The sequence below is a fragment of the Hakea prostrata genome, chromosome 2 (genome assembly GCF_041222555.1).
Source record: "Hakea prostrata isolate BN-2017 chromosome 2, UWA_Hpros_2, whole genome shotgun sequence".
NCBI classification, from domain to species: domain Eukaryota; kingdom Viridiplantae; phylum Streptophyta; class Magnoliopsida; order Proteales; family Proteaceae; genus Hakea; species Hakea prostrata.
In genome coordinates this window covers 33,587,829-33,611,721 of record NC_142601.1, presented here as the reverse complement: position 1 = coordinate 33,611,721, position 23,893 = coordinate 33,587,829, and the positions used below count along the sequence as shown (strand labels likewise).

At 39.7% G+C, this 23,893-nt stretch overlaps 1 protein-coding gene across 2 annotated transcripts; it reads right to left on the bottom strand.

Moving 5' to 3' along the window:
• Positions 1-2,685: 2,685 nt before the first annotated feature.
• LOC149024237 (uncharacterized) lies at positions 2,686-20,167 on the bottom strand. 2 transcript variants are annotated; one of them, XM_089144556.1, is made up of 5 exons: positions 19,831-20,167; positions 19,013-19,281; positions 18,691-18,902; positions 3,926-4,190; positions 2,686-3,481 (listed from the first exon to the last, which is right to left on the bottom strand). In XM_089144556.1, the coding sequence occupies exons 1-5, from the start codon at positions 19,919-19,921 to the stop codon at positions 3,185-3,187; spliced, it is 1,134 nt and encodes a 377-aa protein (XP_089000682.1). In that variant the 5' UTR covers positions 19,922-20,167; the 3' UTR covers positions 2,686-3,184. The 2 variants fall into 2 exon arrangements, with proteins under 2 accessions (XP_089000682.1, XP_089000683.1); XM_089144557.1 differs by having other exon boundaries at positions 2,875-3,481; positions 19,013-19,266; positions 19,831-20,165.
• Positions 20,168-23,893: the final 3,726 nt, after the last annotated feature.

Sequence of the window (23,893 nt, the reverse complement as noted above, 5' to 3'; positions counted from 1 at the left end):
TGCATTCATTGTTTCATATCATTTGCATTTATATTTTGTTTCTACTAATGAGATTGTGATTGTTATAACTATTAATTGTATTTGAACTACTTGTTGGGTTCTTTTGAGCTCATCCTTCGGGAGATATGTTTTTAGATTCTATTGCAGGTACTCATGACTTCGAGAATCAAGACTACGAAGCCACGGCGAGTGACCCGTACTGTGTACAAGGTGTTAGTTGTTCTGAAATACACAGTGAAGACTTCTAGTGTGATGACTGTGCGTGTCAGGATTAGTCCAAATCTAGATCTGGAGTACCCGGTGCGAGAGACGGAGACCCTAAAGTACAAACATTATATTTTGGACAAGGACACATACTTTGAATAGTTGTAGTATATTCCTTTCTTTCTTTTAACGGGATGTAATAGCTTTAAAATACTTTAGAGATTTGATCTACCTTCCGCATTGATTGTAGAGTATATTTCCGCTATAGTCTTACTCTGATCTTGTTTACTCCACACTCTAATATTCTTTTGTGATTCTTATGAGATCCATAATTGATTGTGTCTTGAATTACTTGAATACAATGATTTGTTCTTGCTCTTGATTATATTATTCTGCTATGTGGGTATATGATCACCCTAAACTTGATCTTCAAGGTTGTGGATCACACCTCCGGGTATTCCAGATAGGGTACCGGCTGTGACAAACTGTGCATACCAGGATTAGTCCTATTCTGAAGCTAGAGTACCCCGTATTGGATACGGAGGTCTTTAAATTTAGACATTCCCTTTTCGATAAGGAAACCTACTATGAGTAGTACTTAGAACACTTTTGAGACTTCTTTAATTCTTCCAGTTGTAATACTTTAATTGACTATTCTTCCACGTTTGACTTTTAGAGTTTATTTCTGCTTACTCTTTTACTTTGATTATGGTATCATTTTTCCACACTCTAATATTGATTTGAGATCCTTCTGAGATCCATTTATTGTTTGTTCTTTTAGTTACATTAATACAATGATTATTTCTTGCTCATGATTATACTATTGTGCTATGTGAGAGGATGATTGTTGAGACTTGGTCTTTATGGTTGTGGTTCACACCTTCGGGTATTGCAATTAGGGTACCGGCTGGGGGGATGTGACATCGGGCTTCCCGAATAAGACCTATGAAATTGGGCTTCACAAAAGAGTAAGACCCATTAAGGGCTTCAGGCTTCCCGAGTAAGACCTAAGGAAATGGGTTTCACAAAAAAGTAAGACCCACTAAAATTGGGCTTTGCAAAAGAACAAAAGTTTGCTATTAAGTAATTCCCCAGTTACCATTCTCGTGGGAAATGGTCAAACATATATCAACAAGTAACCATGGCAACTTGGCAAAGTCAAGAATAGGTAATCATGGCACTTGGCAAAATCACCGATCAAAGAGAAGGACGATCAATGATAATTCAATAGCCAAAGAGGCAAAAAAGATAACCAAAAGATTTATGAAAAGATTAACACAATGCTTGATCAATACAAGGTCAACCAAACAAACTTTCTATCAAATTACAAAAGTGTAGTCTGGCCAACCTTGTCTTTCTCACTGATGGAACCTTCTTGACCAAACTAGCCAGAGCCTCATTCATCGAAGTCATCCTATTTGGCTACACAGGTCTCCTTCTTGGCTGTTTGAAAATTGACAACTTGGAATAAAAGTTCAAGGGCTCTACTAGTTCAATGATTCTGCTCGACTAGTTCAATGATTTTGCTCGACTTGTTCAAGAGTTTGACCAGTTCAATGATTCTACTCGACCATAACCAGTTCAATGATTTGAGCACTACGAAAATTCAGATGCGTTCGACTAAAACACTGGCTTAAAAGGAAATGATGCAAAAAAAATTATGCCCATAAATGTGACGCTTGCAGCATTGGTTGAGCAAAAGTCAGATCAAACTCTGCCTGATCAAATCAAGGTTTGATTAAGAGGAAGACCTAGTCCCTCGGTCGACTATGGAGTCACCATGACCAAGAGACTTATGGTCAACCTCAAATAGACCGACCAAGGTGGCGATCGACAAAGCAAATACAATTAAAATAAAGACTCCGATAAAGTTGCAAAAAAGGCTCGGCAAATCAAGTACAAAAATAAAGCGAGCAAAACCAAACTGAGTTGTAACTCAAGAAAGAACAAATAGATCAAAATTCTAGCATCTTACTATGTTGCAAGTATTACTCTGTGCGACTGTCACATCAGCATCAAACGTGCCATTTGCACTAGTTTAAAATTGACTAAAGCACCAGTCAAGTCAAGAATCACTCAACCAGATAGAAGTCTGACAAGGGAAAACTTAGTCCCTTGGCCCGAGCACAAAGGTATTGAGACCAAGTGATTGGGGGGCTTATGTTATCGTCATCCTATATTTGATGGACCGACCACGATCGACCAGAAGACATCTGAGCCAACCATACTTTGAGCTATTTGAAACATACACACTAAACATAACCAACCTCCTTAAAGATAAGGATAAGGATTATGATCAAGTCGGGTAATTTGAAATGCTCTTAGAGTCCATATTGGACTCCACAACTACAATCCAAATAATACTCTTTTGGCGGATAAAGATTCCTCCCCCCCCCCCCCAAGAAATTAGCAATAATTATGGAGTTCCATTTGAACTCCATTACTGCACAGTTGAGGTAACCTCTCCTAAGATCTATAAATACTCACACCTTCCTCATTAATAGGTACGCACTCTTGGATTACTCTCTCTAGCATTGAGAGCTCTACAAGTTGTTTCTTCTTCTAAAGTTGTGCACTTCTACTAACATGATCATCAGAGACGTTCCTTGACCAACCCGGTAGAGCATGTTTTTTGCAGATTGTTCACTTACATTGCCAAACAGGATTTGCAGCAACACATACATTCATCAGGTCTCAATCAACTAAAGGGTCAACAGATAAACCAAGAGAACAAATCCAAACAAGTGCACAGGTAATCAGACAACATAGCACAAATTATGTGTAAGATTTCTAAGATTTATAGGTACATTTCTTTAAGATAATCCAAGAGCCAGGCAATACACTAACCATTCTTAAGATACTATTCTTACACAACAGAATGTAGGACTAGTATAAAAAAGAAAATGGGAAAAAATGATGAAAACAGCGAAAAGAAAATTCAAAGTCTAGAAGGGATATGGAGAATTACATGTTAAAAAGGCTATTTTTCTCCAAGCAAGAGTGCCTTTACAATAGCCTCATTCATACCATCAATGCAAGGAAACATGTGACCTGAACCAACTAGCTCATGATAGTGAATCCATGGGAGCTTCCGAGCAATATAACGCTGCAAGGCAACAGGTACAAGCCTATCTTCATCTCCCTGCCATAAATAGACAGAAGATTCATTGTCTGGAAATGGGTTTTCTAGTCCTATTGGATCAAATTCCCAATCTCCAAATCCAATAATCATGTCGCGGAAAAGGGACTCAAATTGCCCTTGCTGCGTGATTTGTGCCTGAAACGATGAAAATTTAGAGAGAAGTGTTACAGTCAAATAAAATTGCTTGAACCCGACATAACAAAAGAAAGAAATTCACTTAGATAGTAAACTATGTTTTACACGCCCATCACTCGATGCAAGGGCTTAGCTCACTAGTTCATGCAAAACGACAGAAGTTTAGGACTCATTCATCCCCCTCTTGGGATCCAGAAAAGTAGGACTAATGCACATGGCTAAAATTATCTCTGGTTCATATGAAAGGTAAGTCAAGTTGAGCTGTATGCACAAAAAATATCGATTCTCTTCTATGCATAAAACTCTCTTCTTCCTACTGTCCATTGCTGTTTTCAGCTGTCAGATTATTAGTTCTATTCTGAAATTTCTGTATACATGTTATATGCATCATATCTACAAGGAATAGAAAGAAAGCTAAAAGAGGATATAAGTAAAAATAGATACCAAGTACTTTTGTCTCCTTGCTAACTTGGGAATGCATTCTCTATCTTGACGAGAAAAAATATCTGGAGACCTGGCTATAACACTTGAGGCTGGGAACCATCTCTGAGTGTTCCACCAGTATGTCAGCCAGGGGATGTAATGAGCTACCCTTACTGCCCACTGGTCCCGAGGTGGTTGCAGCATGTAGGCATCTTTGGTTAAATTGGTGGGCAAGCCAGGCCACCAATAATTGACAACTGGAGCAAGTAATGCTGCCCCTGCAAGCCTGTCAGCAAAAATTCGATGTAGAAAACATATCTTAAGAAAACATTAAGATAGAGATGAGTGCATACCCAATCAACTTATCTAAGACCTTGCTGACCAACTAGAACCTTGAACTACTTAAAAAAGAACTGCTCTTGGCACAAGTTGGGATTAGATCAACTAACTGTTATGTAACATATGTAACATGGGAAACATATATTGGTATGTGCATAAATAATACAACAGGGAGAATTTCTCCATTGTGTGTTAGATTTAGGCAGTAAGTTCAGTTAGTGCTTCTATCTTATCTTTTGTTTCCTAGATGGCCTTCAGCTATAGATAATACTCTGATCTTGCTTGTAATTAGTTTTCCACTAATATACAATTAGACGGACAGCAGAACCAATGACACTGCTCTATCTTTGGCAGTCTCATCCTTCTCCTTCCTCATCCATCTTCTTTTCCTTTTTCTTGCTCTCAAATCTTCAAGCTCTTATGTAGACTGGTTATTGGTTTAATTCTCTCACATGGTGTATTACAAAGCTATTTCAATGATCAGTGTATGCTCAATTATGATTTTGGCAGTTTGAACAGTTTCTTGTTCATGGGTTGCAGCTCCCTGTGCTCCTTGATATATATATTAGGCTCTAATTGAAGATAACATAATAAAAAACTAGGGCCTCTATCATCTGTCCCTTGATTACCATGAAGTGCCTTGTCCATTGAAGAAGGTTTCTTTTGTTTCTATACACCTGCGGCAGAATCTGGAGATATTTTTGGAACTCAAATTATTTCTCATGTCCATTCAATTCCTCTCAAGTTTTAATGGTTGATTATCCATGCATAGGTGTGACATCCCCCATTTTTGGCCCAACTGTGGGTCATGGGATAACCGAGGAACAAGGAAGGACTGTTTAGCTAAGAGGGATTCCCAGGATTTAGATGACACAGGTAGGGAGTATTGTTGGGCCAGGAAGACGAGAGGGAAAGGCGGGGATAGGAGGAAACCCTAGGAAGTAAGAGAGAGAGTGATGCATATGAAAGAGAGTAGGTGCAAAGCCCATTAGAGACCTAGTAGAAGGACAGTATGACCAGCCAATCGGCAGGTCCAGTCAATACCCATTGACTAGTGGGCCCAGCCGCAATGGTTAAAAGCATGGAATAATTTCAATTGAAACTAGGGAAATTTTGACCAAAATGCCTGCAAAATTTGAAAAAGAAATGAAATTCAAAACATTTCGTACCATTACAAAGCTTTGACCGAAATTTTACAAGTTTCAACACTACAACTTGTATTTGCTTGGTTTTTTTTTTTTTTTTTTTCTATCTCATTTTCACCTAATTTCCACAACTCCTTTGCCATCAAACAGTTCTTTTGCTCCTCTTTTGCCTTCAAACACCTCTTAAGTCACAACAGCTAAAAAAAAATCCGTTGACAACAGAATGTGAGGCAAAACCATACCAACAGTTCCAAACTTTCCATTTTTTTTAATTTTTGTCTTATTCATGTCTTAAATGATCTTATATTGCTTTGAAAGTAATATATGTTTAGTCTAGAACTATGATCTATGATTGTGTGTCGTTAAACTTATTTTTTTATTATTGTTACTATTTTTTTATTTTTTTATTTTTTTATTTTTTTATTTTGAAAAAAATTCATATGTATACATGATATATGGGGTTGGACTTAATATATGTGAGACACCATCACTTGATCTAGTTGGTCATTGTATTTTGTTGACTTGTTGTATATGTAATCATTCTATCAAACAATTCATGTATGTTGATGATTCTATGCCTGTGTGCAACACAATTTGTACTTGTTAGAATAAGTCATTTGTTAGTATACTTGAATGATAAACTTCCAATGGTTTTTTTCCAAAATACTAGTTCCATTGTGTTTATTATACTTTAAATGGGTAGGAGGCAAGAGATCAAATGAATTGTTCCAAATTTCAAAACAAGTACTAGGTTTTGTCCAAAATTTCGATCAAAACCTGGATTCTTTTTTTTTTTTTTTTTGCTTGGGACGAAACTTAGGTTTCCACCAAAATTTGCACCATGGTTAAAAGGTGAAGTAAAATGGTAACAATGAGGCTCATGACCTATAGATAACCCTAATACAAGTTGGACTCTTCATTTCGTAGGAATCACAGTGGGAGGTGACTAAGGAGAGGAGTTCAAAACCTAGGGTTGCCAAGCTCTATTGGGGTCCAAGAACTACTCATCTCACCTAGAAAACACCGTAGCAAGTTGAATATCACTCTCCTCTATGTATCCATATGAATTTCATTGCATTTGTATAGGTTTAATGGTGGAATCACCAATGTATGGGAATGGGGAAAAAAAAGGGGGGTTTTCCCAATTAATGGTTTATGTGTGCTCTACAGCCTTAGTATGAAATTCTAATGTAGATATATTAGTGTTTCTGTTGGGATTGAATAAGGATTAGGTTTGAACCCCAAATTTGGGAGAAATAAAACCTAAAAAGTAGACTATGTTAGAGGGCCATTTGATTAGGTAATAAAGGCAGATGAAGGCCCTTTGGGTGGGGAACACTCATTAGAAGTCTCACCAAAATTCTTAAAGGATGTTAAGGCAACCTAAAGGGGGGTGAATAGGTTGCAACTAGTGGATTTGCCAAAATTTTCAGTTTAATTGCAAATACAAGATAAACTGTAAATTTCAATGATATTAAAGTAATGCAATCAATCCACAAGACAAGTATTTTATAGTGGTTCGACTTGGCAAGTCTACTCCACTCCTCTCTTGGCCTCAAGAGAGTATTCCACTAGTGATTCTCTTTCAATACAATGGGTAGAGATCAAACCCTTTACAATCTATGTTCAATAGAGTAAGAGCACCATTTACAATCTTTGTTCTAGGTAGGGCAAGAGCACCATTTACAATTTTCGTTCTAGGTAAGGCAAGAGCACCCTCTACCAATTCTAATCAACTTAGACTAGAATTGAACAACAATATAATTTGAAGAATTGGAAGATATTACCTAACAAGGGGTGTGACACTTACCCCTAGTGTGAGTGTGATGCAATTGATGAATGAAGGCTCAAGGGAACAGATGCACCACTAATGAAGTACCAATGGCCTTCATCACTCCAAGCTTAACTCCAATGAGCTTGTTTGACAACTTTAGAATATCCTTCAAAGTTTAGTGAAGTTGTAGTGAAGTTGGAAGGTAAGTAATTAATGTTTGTTCACCAATTTGAGAGTTTTTAAAGTTGTGCAATAGTAAATGCTCAATAGATAAGGTAGAGACTCTCAAATAAGGGTGGTTAGGCATTCAATTGCTTGGCCCAACCTTCCAACGGATAGAAATTTCTGTGAAATTTCAGTCCAGACGGACGTCTATCTGATTCAGACGAAGATCCGTCCAAAAAATAGTCGTTAATAGCCGTTGGGCTTAAGTCAGGACCAGACGGACATCCTTCTAGTGACATGATATGCATATAATTTAGTGTGATTACACAAATAAATGTGAATGTGTCATAAGTCCCGAATTTATCTAAGCCTTGATCTTGACTTGATTTTTGCATCTTCTTGTGCTTTGAACTTAATGCTCCTCTTGACTTTGGTTTCTTGTCCAGTTTGCTTGATCTTGACTTGAGCTTGAGCATCCAGTGAATTTGGTCCAATGAGTTGGATTTGATCCACTTGCTTTCATAATAAGCTAGACAATCACAACTTAATATAGACATTAATAATTCGAGTTTGTTATCATCAAAACTAATGGAGGTTGATGTGGCAATGCTGACATGGCCTTTCCCAATAAAGGAGAAACCCCAAATTTCAAGGTGAACTTCCTCCCGAAATCCTCTGGTTGACACCGTCAATCAATACCGTATAGACCAGTGGTGGATACTACATTGATTGGGAAGCTTAACAGGGGAATTTGAGACCAAATTGAATGGGGTTTTAGGAGATGGATGCTCACCTATGGTCACTGACTTGTGTATACTATAATTAAGAAAGGTTGGTGTGATTTGGAGTCCAACAACCCACCTCAAGATCGCATTCAAATTGGATTAACAACTCAACAAGGTGAGAGAAATTGGATGCTAGACCTAGGATGCTACTTTACTTTTAATGATGCCATGAATGCTATGTAATATAAATGTGAATCTATAAATAACATGTTGCATGCATCCATATTACAACATGTGGGCTCCACACCTAACACACACTCTATAAATTGATCACACTTACTATTACTATCATGATGCTTAATATAAATATATGTGAATCATGGGTGAACAGGATATGCATCAATGTGATATAACAGGGGTGGTGGCTACAACCATTGCCACCAAACCTCTATGCATCTCACATTCTCATGCATACTAGCATATGAACAAATGTCATGTAGTTGCATTGGGTTAGGATGTAACCCTCGAGTGCAGTCACCCTATCAACAAGGGCAGTGGGGTTGGGAACTCGTGGTATAGAGTAGTGGTACCAGTGGATGCCCAATAGGCAGAGATAGACTATAAAGGGACACTGGATAGTGTACCATTCATGTCACCACCAAAATAATGGGACTTGAGGTGGTGGCATTGAGTTAATGGGTTATATGTCCAAGATAGTGGGTTTTTTGAGGATATGCATCCTTAGAATGGCCAAGGAAGCTAGGCCAAGATAGTGGGTAGCTTAAAGGTCTACTTCTAAAGAGCCAGGCCAAGACAGTAGATTGCTTGAGGGCTATCTTCAGGCTATGAAGTACATCCAGAGTAAAGACCTTGCATTGGGTTAGGACTTAACCCCGATATGCAACCACCCTATCAACAGGGGTATTAAGGTTTGCAACCCGTGGGGTGGAGTAATGGTACCAGTGGACGCCTAACAAAAGGAATAAAAGTCGTGAAGGGACACTGAGTACTCTAGTGTACCATTCATGTCACTACTAAGATAGTAAGACTTGAGGTGGACGCATAGGGTTGTTAGGGTGTGTATCCCATATAGTGGGGCTTGAGGGTATGCATTCCTAGAATGGCTAAAGGGAGCTAGGCCAAGACAGCGAGTTGTTTGAGGGTTTATCTCCAGAGAGCCAGGCCAAGACAGTGGATTGCTTAAGGGCCAATCTCCAAGCCATGGTGTGCATGATGAGTAAAGACTTTGCATTGGGCTAGGTAAGCCCCACACACGCCTTAGTCCATGCCAATGCGTATGTTGAGTGGTTGGTGAGGATGATGAGTGTGCGAGTTTGGTATGGACCTACTATCCCTAAACCCTAGTCATGGTATGGAGTATAACCCTTACCCTTTACCCCCAGTAGTGAACTTTCATTTCGTGGACTGAGAGACCGTCCCTAAGGATTCGTTACTATCAAAGCGTGTTACTATAGTTATAGACCTACATTACATATATACTGATTAAATGGCATAGGACAACGTTGCATGCATATGGTTGTGTTTGTTTCCTCCTCATAGGTTCGGTGAAACTCACCCTTCAGGGACTTTTTCATTTTAGATGAAACCTCTGATGGCGGAACGACTCTCTCATGGGACACGAGGCTTAGATCTGAGCACAATGGGATTTGACTTTGGATTAATATCTTTTGAAAATCGAACTTGACAAACGTAATAAATATGGAACCTCACATGTATAGGAAACTATTAATACTTCCTCTTTTGAATCACAATAAGTTATTCAGTTATTTCTATTGCGAATGTTGTGTGCATACGTTACTTATCATACTACATCAGCCGATCTAAGAGGGGGCCTATGCGGGAATCTTGTGGCGTCGAGCTAATCTAGATAGCGCCCAAGTCGAGATGTCACAATAGGAGCCTAATTGTTTTCAGTTAGAAGCTGATCTAACTTGATGATCTTCGAGAATTACAGTTCTCTTATCATTTCATAAAAAACTCTATTTTGGGTGTTTGTCAAGCCTAAAGAATGTGAAATTACTTTTAATTTGTCCAGCAGATCTTGCTGAGTTATTAAGAAATAGGTGGCCTTCTTAAAGAGTCCACTCAATCCAGACTTAATCTGATTTGTGGTAATCTATTTAGCCTCAAATAGAGCACTGGAAGGCAAGGATCCACGTAGCCAACCCCGTTTAGTTAGAAAAAAGCTTGTCATTGTTGTAGTTTTCAGACCAAACGAATGTCTATAAGACATTGTTTGCTAGCTACTTAGAATCTCATCCAATCCAAATCTGGAGGTCACCTGGCTCCATCTTTTCAGCAAATTTAGGGTAGAATATTGTTCCTTTTGGTTCTAGAATACTGCTCTTCTGTAGTCTGATGTAGTACGATGTCAATATCCAGATAAAAAATATCTTCAGCCTGATCCTCCTGCTAATGGACTTAAGCTGTTAAAGTATGCATTAACACCAAAGGAGAGTTTAAGTATCTTCACTCTGATCCTCCTGATGGTGCCAAAAAACCTTCTAAGATGAAAACAAAAAATGAAGAATGGATGTGGAAGAATAACACCATTATTATGGCTATGGAACAGCATAGATCAGGCTGTTGCAACCAGAAATGTGTTGGGTAGTATTCTCATATTATGAGGAGGCCCACTTTACATAGACTCAGTTTCCTTAACTGACTCAAGTTGTTTTTCAAGTCACCGGTGTTTAATCCATTGATTGTATAATATAAGAGATACGGGTGGTAGAGCACCTTAGAGAATCCATTATAGGTTCCAATGAAATGAAGACCTACAGCATGAGATCCATTCCTTGTGAAATGAAGACTTACAATGAGCTAGTTCCCCAATTTAGGGGAAATGAAGACTCGAGGTATCTCTTCGTCTGTAATCTTCTTGTGAGCATGGTATAAGATATCACACAATTTCATCCTTTCGGGTATCTCCAGGTAACCCAAAAGAAATACAAGTTCGAAAGGAAGTTGAGTCAACGGTGAAATATCAAGAATTTCAGGGGGATGTACATGTAGATTGTAATTTAAAAATTGTACTTGAGTTTGACTATTCTAAGATGTTCTGACTATTTCTAAGATGTTCTACTTATGTCTATGTGTTTGTCATGCATTTTAATGAAGTTTCAATATTTTCTTGATTATCAATTTATATTGCTTCTCATTTATGTCAATTTATACTTTTAACCGCATTAAGATTTGTGAAAATACACATTCAGTTTCATCCACATAAGACTGAGCATGTGGAAATCCAGAGACCACTTTGATCTTTGATCAATTTGTGTAACGTTTTTAGTTAATAAAAAAAAATAAAAACACCTTGGTAATGTGTTCATTCGCCTTTGAAATAGGCTGTCCACCAAAAACCAGGTCAAAATCAGCCTTAAAACCTTGGCACATTCTTGTAACACATTTCGCTGAATTCCGGTGTCTTGCTTGCACGAAATCCCGAAATGAAACGAGTTCTCAAAGAAAGACGATGAAAGAAAGAAGGGAATGTAATCTCTCTTGGATAACAGCATGACAGCATTCTCCCTGTCAAGGAATGAGAATGGGGTGAGAATACCATGATCTTGTGAGATCCACCTGGAATGCTTGCTGCTTGTTATCCAAAAGTAGGTTATATTATTGATGTTTGGTAGCCTCTAGTTTACCCAGCGAAGAAATATTGTAGCCCCAGTATTATTTCACATTGGAGGTTTCACATAGAAAAGGCCCCCGTGGCTTTTAGCTTTTTCCTTGGGAGTGTTTTCTACATTGACATAATTGTGCAATCTGCACTTCCAAATCAAATTGTTACGGGGTTACTATTACACATTGATAAGCCCCTTGTATCACGAGTCTACAGTCGACAACGTGGAAAGCAAATCCCTAAAATCTAGGGAAGGAAACGATTGGAAGATTTGAAGAGTCATATTACAATTAGGATTAGATTTAAAGAGTCCTATTCGAATTACTTTTAGGATTAGAATTGAAGAGTCCTATTCAAATTGGGATGATTCTGTTAATTAATACTGTAGGAACATAATTGCTATAAATAGGGGGAAGGAATAGTAGAGGAGACAGTTTTTTGGAGTTATTGGGGAAGATTAAGTGAGAGCTATTGCTCTTGGGTAGTCGTAGGATTCACCTATTGCTAGTAGTGTGTTTTGTCTGGAGATTATTTGATTCAATGTTGCTATTATCGTGGTGAGTGAATTTATTCATCGATTTTTAGAACGGGGTCTTATCAATTTGGCATCAGAGCCATCGATTCCAGGGGAATGGTAAAGAGCCGAATGGAGCAGAGGGTAGAGGAGTTGGAAAGTTTCGTGAAAGAGATTCAAGGTCAAGTTGGACTCTTGGCACAACACACAGAAAAAGGAGAAAATGTGAATGACGCTTTCAGAGTGGAATTAAGGGTCATGCTGTTGAAAGGAAAATCAGTAGAGATGCATACCTTAACGCCTGAGGTGAATGAAAACGAAGGAACTCCAGATCACAGCGAGCGAACGATCGAACCAGAGAAATCGAGAGACTTCCTTCCTAGACATCTTGAGATGTCGATTTTCATGGGGGAAGATCCGATGGGGTGGATCGCACGGGCTGAGAGGTCCTTTGACCTATACAAACTGAGCAATGTAGAGAAACTCAGAACTACAACTCTTTGTTTTGAAGGTGTGGCACTGGGATGGATACGCTTCTGAGAATTGCAGCAGCCATTGTCATCATGGAGAAACTTGAAAGAATCGATGATCCATCGATTAACTCAGCACAACTGAAGACTCCCCAAGAAGCGTTGATTAATCATAAGCAAAGTGGGACGTTTGCAGCATATAGAGAAGGGTTTGAGAAATTAGCAGCGGCAGCCGGAGCGGTAGATGAAGAATGGTTGAAAGGGGTGTTTTTCGCTGGTTTAAATGAAGAAGTGAGGGCGGAGGTACAATTATTTGGTGAGGCCAAATAATGGACTGGCCCAAGACGTGGAGGACAAAAATAGAGTGGGAAAAAATAAGAAATCTTTTTTGGCCCAACCCACTCAATCGGCCCAAAATTTAACCTCACGATTTATTAACTTCAGCCCACCCAACACCAATATTAGAGGAACCAATACGGTTCAGGGAACCGGAATGAACCAAAGCTTTAACAGCTTGGTTCGCCCAAACCAAAGAAGTGAACCCTCGTCTTCCTCTTCACAATCTCGACCTGCAACCACAGCGGCAACGGTGAACTCAGGTTGCTCTCGATGGCTATCCCAGGAAGAAATCAAAGATAAAATGGACAAAGGGGTATGTTTCAGGTGTGACGCTCCATACTCCAAAGGCCACCGATGCCCTCTGAAGCAACTAAGGTTGCTGTTACACCACGACGATGATAATCCAAAAGTTGAAGCAGCAGAAGCTTTAACAGCTTGGTTCGCCCAAACCAAAGAAGTGAACCCTCGTCTTCCTCTTCACAATCTCGACCTGGAACCACAGCGGCAACGGTGAACTCAGGTTGCTCTCGATGGCTATCCCAGGAAGAAATCAAAGATAAAATGGACAAAGGGGTATGTTTCAGGTGTGACGCTCCATACTCCAAAGGCCACCGATGCCCTCTGAAGCAACTAAGGTTGTTGTTACACCACGACAATGATAATCCAAAAGTTGAAGCAGCAGAAGCTTTAACAGCTTGGTTCGCCCAAACCAAAGAAGTGAACCCTCGTCTTCCTCTTCACAATCTCGACCTGGAACCACAGCGGCAACGGTGAACTCAGGTTGCTCTCGATGGCTATCCCAGGAAGAAATCAAAGATAAAATGGACAAAGGGGTATGTTTCAGGTGTGACGCTCCATACTCCAAAGGCCACCGATGCCCTCTGAAGCAACTAAGGTTGCTGTTACACCACGACGATGATAATCCAAAAGTTGAAGCAGCAGAAGGAGTGATCGATGACGACAATACGACGGTCGAAATGGAGCCAGTGCTCGAGATGGAACTCTCGCATACTTCTTTGGTGGGAATCGATTCACCACATACCCTGAAACTAACGGGACAGATATATGGTTGTGAAGTCATCGTTTTGATCAATTGTGGTGCAACGCACAATTTCGTCGCTCAAGAGTTGGTGGAGCAGTTGGGATTGGTAATCCAGAAAACAAAATTTCAAGTTGCTTTGGGCGATGGAACGATTAGCAAAGGTATAGGGATCTGTCGACAAATTCCGATTCAGTTGGGCGGTGAGGTCTTTGTACAAAATTTTTACCCTTTCAATTTGGGTAGCATTGATATAATCTTGGGCATAGAATGGTTGCAGACACTCAGGGAGGTACGCAGATATTGGCGTTTAAGAACCATGAACTTTGAGTGGCAAGGACGACCCGTGAAACTAAATGGGGATCCGACCTTACTGCGATTGGAAACAACATTGAAAAGTGTGCTACATTCTATTCAAGCAGGCGGTGATGGCTACTAGCTGCAGCCTTAGCATCCCGACGGAGACGATATAGAGGTACACCGAGTACAAGGAAGATCAAATTTATTAACCAACTTTGCTCAACTATTTGCTGAACCAACTGAACTGCCACCAAGAAGGAAGCAAGACCACCGGATATGGCTAGCCGAGAAAAGTAACCCACCTAATATTCGACACTATCGTTACCCACACTCTCAAAAAAACGAGGTCGAAAGGTTGGTACAGGAAATGTTAATAGCAGGATTGGTACGGCCTAGTGTGAGTCCTTACTCCAGTCCAGTATTGTTGGTTCGAAAGAAGGATGGCAGATGGCGTTTCTGCGTGGATTATCGTGCCCTGAATAAACTCACAGTTCTTGACAAGTTCCTCATTCCCGCAATTGATGAACTGTTGGATGAATTGGGCGGAGCCACAGTGTTCACCAAACTTGACCTGAGAGCAGGATACCACCAGATCAGAATGGCGGAAGGTGATGAGGAAAAGACGGCTTTTGGTACCCATAATGGGCATTACGAATTCCTGCTAATGCCATTTGGGCTTTCGAATGCTCCGGCCACATTTCAATCACTCATAAATGAGGTATTTCGAGAACATTTGCGAAAATTTATTTTGGTGTTCTGTGACGATATCTTGGTGTATAGTAGGACCATGGAGGAACATGTGGGTCATTTGCAAACCACCTTTATACATCTCACACAGCACCACCTCGTTGTCAACCGAAAAAAATGCATGTTTAGGGTTGCTACACTAGAGTATTTAGGGCACATTATATCTAAAGACGGAGTTGCTGCAGATCCACGAAAGATCAAGTGCATGGTGGAGTGGCCCCAACCCACCAATCTTAAAACCTTGCGAGGGTTTTTAGGTTTAATCGGGTATTACCGCAGATTCGTCCAAGATTACGGAAAGATTGCCGCTCCGCTTACTAACTTATTGAGGAAAGATGCATTTCAATGGAGTAAAGAGGCAATAACGGCGTTTAACGCCCTCAAGACAGCAATGACAACCGTTTCAGTATTGGTTATGCCAGATTTCACAAAGGAGTTTTTGGTGGAGATTGATGCTTCAAGTTTTGGGCTGGGTGCGGTTTTGATGCAAGATGGCCACCCCATTGTCTACTGGAGCCAAGTGTTGTCCCCTTGCGCACAAACCAAGTCGGTCTATGAGAAAAAACTAATGGCAATTGTGCTAGCGATCCAGAAATGGCGTCACTACTTGATGGGGAGACATTTCAAAGTACGAACTGATCAAAAGAGTCTGAAATATTAGCTGGAACAACGCATTGTGCCTACTGATCAACAGAAGTGGATCTTAAAGCTTTTGGGATTTGATTTTGAGATATTGTACCAATCGGGCAGCGAAAACAAAGCCGCCGACGCTCTCTCGCGATGGTTAGAGGATGATAAGCAGCTTCTCTCTATGTAAACAGCAACTTGGCAGGAAAGTGAGGGTCTAGATGCGGCAGTTCACGCCTCAGAGCGTTACCAGAAAATTATTCAGGCCTTGCTGAAGGGATCCCAAGACTATCTTAACTATCATCTCCAACAAGGAACATTACTCTATAAAAACAGGTTAGTCATCCCTGAAGGATCCCCCCCTAATTCCCAAATTATTGTCTAAAGATCACTCCACCCCAATTGGTGGGCATTCAGGGTTTCTGCGGACCTACAAGCGATTGACGGCTGTGGTCTATTGGGTGGGAATGAAGGTTGCTGTTCGAGATTTTGTGGCTAGTTGTGATGCCCATCGGCGCGGTAAATACTTGGCTATGAAACCCGTAGGTCTCCTTCAACCGCTGCCAATTCCGGAATGCATTTGGGAGGATATTAGTATGGATTTTATTGGCGGCTTACCCAAGACTAAAGGCGGGGACACAGTGCTGGTGGTAGTGGATCGTCTCACCAAATACTCCCATTTCCTTGCTCTTTCACACCTTTACTCTGCTAAGGAAGTGGTTGCATCATTCACTAGGGAAGTTATCCGCTTGCATGGATTTCCGCGATCCATTGTCTCAGATCGCGATCGTGTCTTCCTTAGTCACTTCTGGATGGAGTTATTCAAGCTAGCAAGCACCCACCTGAAGTATAGCAGCGCCTATCATCCACAAACCGATGGGCAAACAGAAGTGGTGAATCGAAGCCTTGAAATTTACTTGCGCTGTTTCTGTGCTCGCCAACCAAAGGATTGGATTAATTGGTTACCTTGGGCGGAGTATTGGTACAACACGACCATCAATTCAGCCACTAAAATATCTCCATTCCAGATTGTATATGGCCGTGAACCGCCTTCACTTTTGCGTTGGGAAGATGGCCGGTCCAAGGTTGATGATGTTGATGCGTTCCTTCGCGAGCGAAATCGAGTATTGAATGATCTCAAATCTAATCTCCGGGTGGCCCAAGAACGGATGCGTGCCACCGCTGATCCCAATCGCCGGGAGCTGCACTACAGGGTGGGGGATGAGGTCTTTCTTTAAGCTCCAGCCTTATCGTTTTCAGAAACTTGCCAACCGCCCAAACGAAAAGCTAAGACATCGTTTCTACGGGCCATACCAAATCATAGAGCAAGTGGGCCCCGCGGCTTATCTGTTACAATTACCAGAGGAGACTCGCATTCACCCTGTGTTCAACATTTCGCAGTTGAAACCAGCAGTTGGTCAACACATGGTCCCCCAGCCTCTTCCCTCATGTTTGCGAGAGAATGGCGAGTTACATCCACACCAAAACAATTGCTCAGCATTCGCTTCTCTGCCCAGGGGGTTTTGGAAGTTTTGATTCAATGGAAAGGACTGCCTCCTTGTGAAAATACTTGGGAAACTTATGATGAGATGCAGTCCCACTTTCCAGATTTTCACCTTGAGGACAAGGTGAAACTGTTGGAGGGGAGTATTGATAAGCCCCTTATATCACAAGTCTACACTCGACAGCGTGGAAAACAAATCCCTAAAATCTAGGGAAGGAAACGATTGGAAGATTTGAAGAGTCATATTACAATTAGGATTAGATTCAAAGAGTCCTAATCGAATTACTTTTTAGGATTAGAATTGAAGAATCCTATTCAAATTGGGATGATTCTGTTAATTAATACTGTAGGAACGTAATTGCTATAAATAGGGGGAAGGAATAGTAGAGGAGATTTTTTTTCGAGTTATTGGGGAAGATTAAGTGAGAGCTATTGCTCTTGGGTAGTCATAGGATTCACCTACTGCTAGTAGTATGCTTTGTCTGGAGATTATTTGATTCAATGTTGCTATTATCGTGGTGAGTGAAGTTATTCATCGTTTTTGAGATCAGGGTCTTATCACACATATATTTGGTTATCATGGGGTCTCTCCATTAATCTGCACATGAGAGTTATAGGGACTGTTTTTCCCAATAAAATGTTCTACCCACTGCCAGAAGAGCAGGATGACTTGAAGCACACCTTCTCCCAAGGGATAGGGATTCATGTGTTAATGCCCCTTGGCCAGTGCTGGTACAGCAAGCTCTAAGTTGGGATGCTGCTGGGAAACCAAGATTTCAGTTTGGTTCCTAATTCCTGATCTTTTTTTTAGTGTGCATCGTGTTCTCTACAGGTAGAGTATATCCTGAGTTTATGACTTATATGACAAATTCTATATTTTTAAATAGTAAGTCATGGTATGAATTATCAACAAGCTGTCCTTAAATCCCCCCCACCCCCAGAAAAAAAAAAAAAAAAAAAAAAACCCCCAAAAAGAAGAAAAATAAATAAAAGAAGAAGAAGAATAGATAGGCTTCACTGAATATAAATATGGGCACTTCATAGTTATCAGAGGTTGCTTGGTTCCTTGTGCTCCCCTGAATGCTGTTCATAGACATTTTTGGCATAATGCTATTCTCTACATGATATTTGATAAACCAAAATCTAATATGTATGCAACATCTCTTCTGTTTTCCTTGCTCCCAAGGGCTTTGCTTGTGTATCCTTTGCTCATGTTTTATATTTCCAAATATATTCTCACAAGACTGGAAGATGCTTTTCCCTTGGTCAATTTATAACTCAAAAAGGCTATGGTTATGACACGATCACTTATAGGCAATTACTTTTGTATTTGATCAGTATTACTACCAATCTGCACGATTATCAGCATTTTCCCATTTCCCACTTCATATGTACTTAAGAAACCATCAATACATGAATCAAGGGAAGCACAGAGTCAGTAACACCTACCTGTGAGGAATGTACTTGAGAGAGCTCCAAATCACCTGGCCACCCATGGAAATACCAATTACATAGAATTTGGATCCCAGTCCCAACTGATCTGCAAGATCTTCTATATCCAAAGCTGTACTTTGAACAGTTCGCTTAGGATTGGGATCACTCTCTCCGTATCCAGCTCTGTCAAAGGACAGCAGGTAGATACCTAACTCTTCAGTTATTTCCTGAAGATGTACACAATAAAGTTAACTAATCCTCCCGTCAGACAGAAAAAGCTCCAGGTCCAAGTAAAGAAAAAGAATGGATAAAACAAAAACAAGTAGAGAAGATGTACCGGTGGTAGCTGCATCACATCATGTCTACAGGAACCAAAGCCATGAACAAAGATAATCTTATACTTTGCCTTATCTCTTGGGACACCATTCTCTTTGTAAGCCAAATACCTTCCATCCCTGAGTTTAATTCTAGAAGCAGTAACAGGTGGTCCATCTGGAGAGCCACAGATATTTGGGGCAGGAGGTTGAATGGCTTGATAAGCCCATGCCAGAAACCCAATCAACGAGACAAACAATAATTTCTTGACCAATCCTGGAAAATGTTGAACTTGCATTCAAAGACAATTGCTCAAACCCTGAATAATTGTTACTGATGCAACTAATTAAAAAAAAGAAAGAAAAATAGTTACAGCACTGGACCAAATGTGATTATCTGGAAGTATTTGATCCTCAATAACATAGTTTAACACCCACCCTTAATCTGATTGAATTTTCACTTCAACAAGAAAATTAGAAGAAAAAAAAATTATCCATATGAGCTGAAATTTCTCTTATTGACTGTACTTTTCCCCCACTTTTTTCTTGTATCCTCCCTCTGTGGTTAATATGTTTTGGTCACCGGTTTTGGTTGTTTTCCTTTTTCTTTGTTTTTCCCTTGGATAGCCGACTGACTTCTATAATATATTTATAATTCACCAAAAACTAAAAACACGAAAATACGAATCAAAGCGTAGGTCGCATTGAAGCTTTTGTAAATCACAGACCAGTTAGATAATGAAGCTTATATTAACAGGTAGCTAGACATGCCCAAAAAAAAAAAAAGCACATTTTTTAAAGGGGATGAAGGAGAAGATGAAGGCAAGAAAGCAGACCAGACCTGAAGGAAGCTGAAAGGAGCTACTCCGCTTCGGTTTTCTGGTGTGAGATCTGGCTGACGAAGCTGATATCTTCCTATTAACACCTGCCATTGTTGCAACCAGCAAGTGCTTCCTTTCAAGTATCAAGTCGATGAGGCAGACTTGCAAGGAAAGGAGGAAATGGGAACTCTTCCGAGTTCGATATGAGCCAGTGAGACTGTCGGAGGCATCAGAGTTGGTGAGACTTTTCTCTTGTTTTTCAGACTGAAGATAATGAGACAGACTCTTTTTTGGTCTGAAGGTTTGGTGAGAGAGCGTGAGACCAATTTACCATAAACATTGACATCAGAATCTGTCTAGACATGTGATTTTTGTTCGCAGATATCCGCGCAGGCACAGCTTTCCACACCTGGTGTACAATTAATCTAACAGTAGACTATAAGGGCAATGCAGTAATTGCATCCATTCAGTAAATTCTTTTTCAAAATTTATAGAAAGAATTTACAATATTAGACCCAAAACCCTCATCTGAGTATTTTTTAGCTTAGTCCATTGTCTGAGTTGCAATGGAGTTACAACGGTGCAGGTTTGCTAAAAAAGTGAAGATGATTTAGAGGAATCAGACCCGAACAGATTGTGAGGAACAAGTGAATGAGAAGTACTGCAATTTTACTCATTAGAAGTCTAGAGAAATTGTTGGAACTCAATTCTAAATTTTTCTAGGGTTTAAACCCCTTGGGCTTACTGTGTTTTTTTTCTTTTCTCTGCAACTCGGGTTCTTGGGGTTTGGAAACGAAGATGGATTTTGGAGTTGATTTTTTTCTTTCCCCAAAGTATAATGACATTGCGGAATAGAACAGAACATAATTGAAGTTTTAATTTCAAACTTTGAAAGGTTATGGTTTTCTAAACTTAAGATGCATCGCTTCCTTTCTGATTATCATGTCAATCACTCATCTTTTGCCATCGCTCAACTGGTTTAACCTTTCGGAGTGCAAGAAAAATCCTTCTTGATGAAACTTTTGTCTAGTTTGCCAAAGGATTCGATCCGTAGTTCCATTGTTGGATCTAGGAGTTGCAAATTTGCAACTAGAAGGAGTTGCAGGTTTCCAATGATAAGACTTAGCTTGTAAGATCTCCGTGTTGATTGGGCTAGGGTATCGTCCAATCTGAATTGGTTTTGGAATCATCCCAAAGTTTGCTTGTTTTGTAAATTTGCTTTAGACTAAGGGCATGTAATTGGATATTATAAAGGTTTTCAAACATTAAGATTAAATGCAATGCATTGGAACCATTAGATTAAGCCTGATAGGTGTTGATATATTGTGCATGTCCATGCAGGCGCAAACAAAAATCCTCTTGTAATCGTTCAAAATATGCCATGCGGTAGGTTTAGTGCGACTACTTTTTATAGGTTGTTTTACAAGTCACCCGTAGATTTTATTTTATTTTTGCTCTCGTTCTGATCATGCTATATGTACCAACTTGCATCCAACGAGTGAAATTTAAGACGCAAAGGTGTGTTAATAAATATGATTTTTACCCGAAGGATAGTGGAGTGGTTGAGAACTCACCTCTCAGTGGAGAGATTGTGGGTTCAATCCTTACCGGCGGCATATGTAATATCCTAGCCCCAATTTCCCTATATATAAAGTGCTTTTGTTACCCAAAAAAAAAAATATATATATATATATATATATATATATATATATGATTTTTACTTTTTACATCTAAGGATTTTAAGTTTGTAAATTTACAACACTGAGGCCTAGCTCATACCCGACTCAAAACCTCATTCTAATACCCTAGGTTGCAGATTTAATCTTTCTTAAATGAATAATAGCCCTCCTCGTAGTGAAAGCAGAAGAGAGTTTGTAAACTCTTCTAAGATGTGGCATGATCATTGAGGAGAAAACTAACTTGGAGACGTCGACATATTCAAGAATCAATTTTCGAGAATTGAATTTTTGTTGGTCCAAATGAGAATCGAATTTAATAGAGATATTGCATTGAACAAAGAGATGGAAATGAGAAGAGCAAACTGAGAAAAGGAATACGAGAGACAAGTACCACCTTCGAATCTTTGAATGGGATTTAAACCTTAGAAGCAAAAACAAGGAGAATCGTGAAGGTTCAAAAAGTAGAAAAGAGGTGTGGATATGGGGAAGAGAACAGTAGAGACTAGAGATAACACTGAAAGCTGAAAATGAAAGCATTTCATAGCCCTTAGATCTCGGCAGTCTCCCACTCTTAAAAAAGGGAGGGAATTAGGGAATATATAAATGAAGGTATAAAAAAGAGCAAGTGGTTGAACCTGGTTGGAAATTTGGAATATGCCCAAGGGCAATTGTGAAAATTCAAATATTAGGTGGTTACAATATATTAGGATATATTGGTAATCGCCAACCCACTAAACACACAAGTGAGATACGAAACTCATTGGACTCTATCTCTCTCTCCAAGAAACGTAGGAAACGAAAGGAAGAAAAGCACAGGTCTTCTTCTTCCTTGGTTTGATCTTGCTTGATTTCATACTCTTTACCATCCATCTACAACGGTACTTGGGTTGTGGATTGCATTCTCTATCACCAAGATTGAGGATTTTGGATCCTTTCTATTTTTCCATTGTATATTCTTATTTTGGGATTAGCTAATACAAGTAAAATTCTATCATTCTCCTCTGTAGAATAATTAATCTGGAATATCATGTTATCTCTCATATTAAATAGAGAACCAACATTGGCATCAGAGTGAGATTCCCACGTTTCTTTGTTTCTCCTGAATTCTGTTGTTTAATTATTGTTGATGTATTGGATTGGATCCAAGTGGAAGCATCCAAGGTTTTATTGGAACCCTAAATGGAAAACGAGATAATTTGATTTTTTTGGGATCCAAATGGAAGGATCTTGTGTGATTTTTCTTCCCTTTTTTATTAATATCCAAATGGGACTATCATCATAGTAGGATTGTCTAATTTACATGAAGTTGTTAATCCATGAAAATAGTTTTTTTTTTCTTGGATTTTTCGTGCATTTTCTTTTTATATATGGGATGATGAGATCCAAGAATCCAGTCTTGTGTGGGCATTAGAGTTCATTTTTGAAAGGGACGAAAATTGACAGAGTGCCATCTCATACGAGATAGACTTTCGTTTGATCACAGAGGGTAGACGGACTGTAAAATCCAGCTTTTACCTAACCTAGACTCGACCCGGACATTGTTGTGTTTGTAGGTCCGAAGACCCGAAGTGGTGGTAGAAGGGACTTATGGGCCCTGCTAGTTGATGACGTGGTGTCGGAACTCCAGTCTATGGACATTGATGATGTTGCTCCTTCCTTGAGCACATTATCAGTCTTAAGTTAGAATCTGCGCACTGATGAAGAGTGAGACAGTTCAAGTATCAAACGGACTCCTGTGCACAATCCGAAGGTACTCCCTGAAACTAGACCTCTTGAGTGAACTGTAGGAGAAAACCCCATGCAATTTGACCTTGTATAGCCCTCCAAGTCCACACCTAAAGTTGCTGAACTATTCTGAAAAATTATGTAGAAACATGAATTGGTCAATACTATTGGTCGATACTATCGACCCAATGTATCAACCAACAGTATTGCTGAACCCAGATTTAAAGATTCTCTGGAATATTCTTCACTCTATTTATTTATTCCTCGAGACTAGAGCCCTATTCCAACGATTGCAACATCTGAAAACGTGGAAGAGCCTCTCAAGAACTCCTCCTTGGTAATGGTGAAGCATCTTCCCCATTAATCATTGCCAACCACTCACTTCCACTCTCTTGCTCTACTCTCAAGGTATGACTCTCTCTCCTAGTCACTTTCTCACTCATCTTTTCTCTTATTTTACTGTTGGGACCATGGACAAGGTGCTGCAACCTTGCAAACACCTTGCCATGAGCCTTCTATACCTTATACATTGATGTTTTCTCTGATCTTGCTATGATTTACTTACCTCTTGATCATTAACCATGCATTTTCATGATTTATTACTCACCAACTTGCTTTATTTACCAAAACTGAGATGAAGCCTGTCACATCCTCCCAGCCGGTACCCTAACTGGCATAC

Coding starts and splice junctions, on each gene's coding strand:
- LOC149024237 (XM_089144556.1), bottom strand. CDS start 19,921: ATGGCAGGTGTTAATAGGAAGATATCAGCTTCGTCAGCCAGATCTCAC. Junction 19,282..19,830: donor CTCCTTTCAGCTTCCTTCAG/GTCTGGTCTGCT, acceptor TTTGAATGCAAG/TTCAACATTTTCCAGGATTG. Junction 3,482..3,925: donor CAAGGAGACAAAAGTACTTG/GTATCTATTTTT, acceptor TCATCGTTTCAG/GCACAAATCACGCAGCAAGG.